This window comes from Coptis chinensis, chromosome 7 (genome assembly GCF_015680905.1).
Source record: "Coptis chinensis isolate HL-2020 chromosome 7, ASM1568090v1, whole genome shotgun sequence".
In the NCBI taxonomy this organism is placed as follows: domain Eukaryota; kingdom Viridiplantae; phylum Streptophyta; class Magnoliopsida; order Ranunculales; family Ranunculaceae; genus Coptis; species Coptis chinensis.
In genome coordinates, this window is record NC_141462.1 from 80,537,553 (window position 1) to 80,544,323 (window position 6,771).

The following is a 6,771-nucleotide window of genomic DNA, read 5'->3' on the forward strand; positions in this document are numbered from 1 at the left end:
GCAAAACGGGTCACTGTTTGTCCTGCATCGGTCTTAGAATAACTGGTGCACTTTATCAGTAGTTCACGGTAGACTTGCGAGAACTTGGGTTTTCTTTTTAATGGAAATAACTTCTAAACTCCTATATGTGGCTGGCTATGTGCAACGCTAGAGAGCATCGTTCTTAAGTCATAGACATAAACTTTTGCACCAACGACCTGCCCTCATTACTATTTGGCATTATTAGAAGACCAACTTATTGACCCCACATCCGGACCTTTCCTTCTGCCACATAGTTCATGATTTGGCCTCATACTCTATTTGCAGAATACTGCTAGTAAGAGACGTGCTGATATTTCAGATTAATTACCCTCAAACTTCACAGTTCACACATCAAGATTGATTTGAACTCCCACGCGTATCAGTACGTGAAACAATGAGAAATTAAGAGGGAGAACAAATTTGTGGCCATACACAGCGAAAGTTGATTGATCCACGTAACGTAATGAACTTAAGCTAGTGTACCGACAACTTAGACCAGCACATCAGTTTTTCTTTTTGTTATTTCTTTATTTTTCTTAGGAGTTGTTTGTTTTTTTTCCCGTTTCAGCATTTAGCAACACAAAATGTTGTTTGTTTTTCTAAATAATTTAAGCGTTCAGCGGCAAAATTGGGTTTCAACATTCCGCACTAAAATTGTGACGAGTACCACTCTTACCCTTTGTTTAATTGCTCATCTTCATTCTCTAGCACATCAATTTTTCTTTTTGTTCCTTCTTTATTTTTCTTAATAGCAAAATAAACAGATTAATATATTAATAATAACTGATACAGTTAAGAGAATGGAGTTCAAACGGGAAACTTAGATTAAACCAATAATGTTCTTCTTCTCCAGCAATAAAATTATTATTTTCTAGTCTCCCTTTTCACTTTTTCCCTCTTCACTTTTTCCATGTCTGGGCTAGCTTACGCGTATCTCGACTAATTCCGGAGTCCTGGTTGGAAATTCAACTTTGTACTGCCTGGCCAGTGGCCTTTGAAAGTAATCGAACTAGTGACCATTGGAGAGCAAATCCAAAACCAGACCAGTTATGAAAGACTTTTTTTCCTTCTTATAAAAGATACCAAAATCCAAAATTTAATATTCAAATTGAAGGTATCACACCTAGGGTCAACGAAAATGAAACGTCAATAAACAACCAAAACAAAATTATGCAGAGATTCAACACCCCACACTTCTTCATGTTTTTGAATGGCGAAATCTTGTTTTGGGGATGGAAGGGTATGGCTCTTTATGGTATTAATTCCATAATAAAAGAAAAAATTGAGCTTGTGCATTTCACAGCATGAGTTCCGCCAAGGATTATTGGAGGGATGGAGAAGTTGTCAATTGAAGTTGGAGAGATGGAGAAGTTGTACAGTGAAGTGTTCATGACGTGGACCAATAACTTTTAGCTGTTGTATGTCCACAAATTCGTTCTCAGTTAAGAGCTGCCAAATAACCACAAAAGATATACAATAATTCAAGAAGATTTTCTCACTACACCTTTGGGAAGAAAGGCATAGATTCCAAAGTACATTAATTTCAACCGTTCCAGAATTTTCTTGTTAGGATCTAAACCGCTGAAGTACTAGCACGTAGCACCTACTGTGCACTAGGAAACCCACATCATTTCTTCCTTCCTAGTCATGATAAATGCTCAAGATGAATTTAGGCACATATCCAAGTTATCCATCATCTTCATCAGAATAACTGAGGCCTCTACACCAGATGATGACACGAGTCTCCACCCAGACAGCTGCAATTAAATTGTGAGACAGTCATGTTAGAAGTTTCCTATTTCCTTTAATTGTGAGTAACTTTTATGCCATAGAAGCAGAAACCACACACAACTATGCAAAAGCAAAGACTTGAACTAAATATTAATATACACAAAGGTATGCCATCTGATAAAAATGGGGGTATATCTTTCTATAGTATTCCAGGTCCAGTTAGAGACCATCTCTAATAAAATGGGAGTAAGTTACTTTGTGGGAGGTCGAGACAGCGTCAACTCTTTCCAACTAATGCAGCTTTTGTGGGACGGGCAAGTTATGTCTGATGGAGGTTTACAGCTCTATAAGTTAAACTTAAGGCGTGTAAAGAGAGAGTTTACAGCCAGTGAATTCCTAAACGAAACAAAATAACAGTCCAGAGTTCGATGATGACAACGATGTTGAAAGGGTGAACTCATAACTGACTTTCAAAGACTTCTCAAAATGGAGGAAACCAAATGGAGACAAATAACAGGTATCTGGTGGAAAGAGTATCACATTCTTCCATAGAATGGCTAGCTTAAAGAACAGGGAAAGAATAGATGGATAGATTACCAGTGAGGCAGCCCCACCTTCCCTATGAAACGACCAAGAGAGGGAAGAGTTTAGCACATCCAGCCAACAAGAACAAAGAAGCAAGACTGATTAACTCTACAAAGAAAAACAAAAGAGTTTTGATCGCATGGTGAACAAGCAAATCCATATTCTCCCCTCCTCCATATTCTACTATTCAACAAGCAAATTCAAAAACATACTATGTAGTGAATACCTATATGTACTGAATCTTTACATTGACAAAATATCTTTTGGCAATTGCCTAATCTCTCTTCTTAATATTAAGCACAATCACATATTCCATTTGGTTTACTGCTTGATGACTGACACCACGATGTATCCAAGTTGGGAAATGACTCCCAAAAATTTTAAGCTAAGAGCAAGATGCCATGTATACAGGGTCCTAATAGCTACATTACTAAGGTGCATAATATGTAAGGATCTCCCTCATCTGTCTAACACTTGATGATCTTTATAATTATGAAGTGTGTTAGAAGTGTTTTAAGTATCATATAAAATAGACATATATACTTTATCATTAGGAAATAAATGGACATAATTTTTTAGGGTTATATGTTCCTCTATTCAACTCAATGTAATATAGTCTGAGCCTAGTATATACTTTGTGATTCAGAACCACCACACTAAAATCCCTTCCAACCTTCTTTAGTGCTTCTCTTCCCAGTTGTTCTTCCAAAACATCCACCTCATAAATTATCCACAAGCGCGTCCTACTCAGGACATACACATAAATTGTACAGTACCAACAAACTAATTATCATAGCTTCTTAAATCATCTCTCTTTTTTCTTTTTCTTACTTTTTTCTTTAGATGGATAACTTGTGTTTCCCAGTGCAAAAATTGTCTCCTCGAGATATGCATCAAATAACAACATGAATTAGATAGCAATAGATGCGTGCTCTACATCCTTACTCTTCCACAAATAACATAGATGAAACTACTATGTTATCATTTACCAACTATTCCACATTCCATCTATTATTTTATTTTTTGTCTTATTTGTTTAGATGATATTGTCCTAAACGTATAGATGCTTGCCTTAGAATCAATTATCCCTAATAAAATGAAGGAAAGTCACATGTGCACTTTATTAAGGACAATCAATATGGAACATATGCATATATAGCACTTTGCCAAATCATGAGAAGAAGCATCCTATGGACGTCTATTTAGAATTGCAAATATGCCATAAGTTTAAGTCAAGTATACTTACAACTTCTACAGCATGTAATGTCAGACTAAATCCTGATATTGATCAATGTTTTCCTTCATGCCATCCAGTTGTTCAATAATGTACTCTAGCTTCTTGCAACAAATCTCATTAGATATTCTTGGACCATAATCACACTTTTCAAATGGACGATACTCACATGCGCTTTTAATTTCTTCCCGCAACGTCACTTGGATGTCCTGGGTCCACAATCAGCATGATCGATCATGAGTTTCTTTCAAAAATAATTGAAAAATCAAAATAATAACATGAAATCCACACAAAGACTGTATCTTAGTCAACTCTGTGTTTAGCTCCTTCGCATTTTCAGGGCTAAAAAGGTGTACCAGTATAAACAACAACATTATAACTCAATGAATTGACCAATCCCCCAGAAACATATGACACAACTATGTAAGCCAGACCTTACTTCCAACTTTCAAACGAAAAAGAAATAACACAAACAAAGATGCACCATGGAAAGAGAATAAACAGAAAACGGGACGCATTTTCCATTCTAAACGAGTAAAATGACATATCAGTATCAAATGATTGCATAAATAAGTAAAAACTGGGACCATACATAGAATATGTAAATGTCATTCATGTCTTATCGTTTTAATAGCTCTATGGACTTAGTTTCGAGATGAAGGAAAATTTCTTTTGACAATATAATCAATTAACCACATGTTGGACTTAACATATCACCACTCAGGCACTTAAATACAAACCTTGATTGACTGCATGAATTCGCGGCAATGGTTATTGACGATCTCAACCCTTGGACCAGTTGAATTAGAAAGCTCGTCCATTACTCCTCCTGCTATCTCTAATACCCTAACGATTCTCTGTACACATCACAAACCAAAATAATAAATGATTGTTGGTGCCAAGTTTAATAATAATTATTATGCTTGTTAATAGATTAATTATTATTATTACCTTCTCAACATTGTGCAGTTTCTGCAATGACGTGTTTTGGCTCTGAGAATCCATGTGACTAGCAAAGGTGCATGTGCGCTACATGTGGACAAGCATCAGTCATTCCGTAAAGTTTAAATAACAGATCCAATCATAATAGAAACCAGTACATTTAACAAGTATTGGCATATGAATACCTGGAGCGTTCGTTTGAATTAGTTAGATAGTTGTGCACTTCTTTATTATTAGATTGTGAAGTTAGATGGGGTTCTTTATCTTCTAATTCTCTTTCTCTCCCCTTGTTTTGTCTAAACTGGAAAAACACACGATTGAAAGGAAAATGAGAAGTTGAGAGATGAGGTTGTAGATTTGTTAAAGATTGGTTTGGGTTTTTTTTTGTGTTTTTTTTTTTTTTTCAAATGTACTTCAAAAACCTTTAGTTTATCCCAATATATGTCGATATATCAAAAATAGTTGTACGGCGATTGTATCATGAAATATCCACATTGATGGTTGAAATCTCGTGGTATTTATCGAATATATTATGCTTGATCAAAGAAAGTTGGCCAATGTTTGTTTAGGGGTCGCGGTATTTACACCCTGCTTTATGATATAAAAATCACCCACAACAAGAAGTTGCCGCGAAAAAATAATGCCCACAACAAGGAATTGCAGCAAGATGGCAAATCCATAGAAGGTTGTTGTCGTGGGTCTTTTTTGTTTTTTTTTTTTTTTGATAGCCACCGCAAAAAAAAAGACAGTTGCCGTGAGATGATTGTCTTCACCAAAATAGAGTATTTGCTTGTATTAATTATCAAAACTCTTCTTGATCACAAGTTTTTCTTAGAGCATATGAAAAAATTTGCCTCGAGATAGCAAGATTATACCTTGATTGTACATTTTTTTTTCATGGGTTTGGTGTTGTTCTTGGAACGTATGAAGAAGCTCTAAAGAAGAAGATGAGGTATACGTATGTTGTATGTGTTCAAAATTTAAAGTGAATAAAAAAATAACAAAAAAATCCTCTGCGGCAACTTGCTGCCGTGGAATGTGTGATCTCGCCGCAACTCACTGTCGTGGAACCATCGAGCATGTGGAGTGTAAAAGGATTCATGTACTCTTTTGCCAAAGGTGTGTCAATCCCATAAAATGGGGTGTAAATACCGCGACCCTTGTTTAGTGGGAAAATATGATATTTGCCAGTATTTTTTATTGCAAAAAAGTTTATCAACTATCAAAAAATGAAAAAATAAAATAAAAAATGAATTGATAGCTTGTTCAGCATATAACAACTAAAAATGGTCATACAATTGATTTGTATATAACAACAATCTATTCGCACTTGATAGCGAGAGTTTGAGAGAGAGAATGAGGGTAGATTTTATTTTCTTACTTATAGTAGTTGGAAATAATGGGGTATGAATTTTGAATTTTAGTTTGTTGGTTTCTGTTTAGTAAATCTATGATTTATGTGTGGGATTAAGATGATAAAATTGTTATTTGCATGGTGAGCTGTTTTGTTTTTTGATTAATTTTGTATTATGCATGTTGGGTGCGTGTTCACTACTGCAGAAAAATCCATAGACAGCATGCAAAAAACGCTATGAATTTTACTTGACAAAACGCTATCAAACACGATGCTATGCTTTTATTGATAGCGTTGTCTGCAAACAAAACTTATTTAAAACTTCATAATTCACTAAAGAGATTTAAAACTTCATACAAAACACACAAAAATCGTCATAAGAAAAGAGTATGTGCAGTAAAGAAATAAAGGGAAAAGGAAAGAGTTATTACTGAATTAACTCACTACCTCCACTGGCTAGAAATATTTGTCGATCGATTCCTTACAAAATATGAAACTAAGTTGGGATAACCAATGAATTAATCACACAATTCATAAAAAATAATCTTACTTTTCTGTAAAAATAAATGTAAAGTAATAATGGATAACCAAGGAATTCATTAGTAACCTCTATACAGGGTGCTCATGGAGACACCGAATTTTCATTGCTTCTAAAATTTGGTCTAGCTAGGATCCTCATCATTTTAACGAACATTGTTCTCTATATCAAAATAAGCAAAACAGCTATGCTAGACTTCCCACAGTTCTTACACTCCAAATAACATTCTTTATATCTTTTTCCCACTTATATATCCAACTTAGTGCATAACTAAGTTGACTGAGTAATCGCAACTTAGTCCTCCATTGCAATTCTCTTAGTGAAAAAATGTACCAAAGTACACAACTAACCCCTTCACCTCATTGA

General features: G+C 35.0%; 1 protein-coding gene across 3 annotated transcripts; it reads right to left on the reverse strand.

The window, feature by feature from the left end:
* Nucleotides 1-1,384: 1,384 nt before the first annotated feature.
* LOC147489224 (mediator of RNA polymerase II transcription subunit 11-like) lies at nt 1,385-6,251 on the reverse strand. 3 transcript variants are annotated; one of them, XR_015201133.1, is made up of 5 exons: nt 4,523-4,600; nt 4,312-4,428; nt 3,584-3,780; nt 2,367-2,445; nt 1,385-1,778 (listed from the first exon to the last, which is right to left on the reverse strand). XR_015201133.1 is itself a non-coding variant. In XM_086570893.1 (5 exons), the coding sequence occupies exons 2-4, from the start codon at nt 4,574-4,576 to the stop codon at nt 3,604-3,606; spliced, it is 348 nt and encodes a 115-aa protein (XP_086427019.1). In that variant the 5' UTR covers nt 4,577-4,600; nt 4,699-6,251; the 3' UTR covers nt 1,385-1,778; nt 3,584-3,603. The 3 variants fall into 3 exon arrangements, 2 of the variants coding, with proteins under 2 accessions (XP_086427019.1, XP_086427020.1); XM_086570893.1 differs by lacking the exon at nt 2,367-2,445 and adding an exon at nt 4,699-6,251; XM_086570894.1 differs by having other exon boundaries at nt 2,350-2,371.
* Between the last annotated feature and the right edge of the window lie 520 nt (nt 6,252-6,771).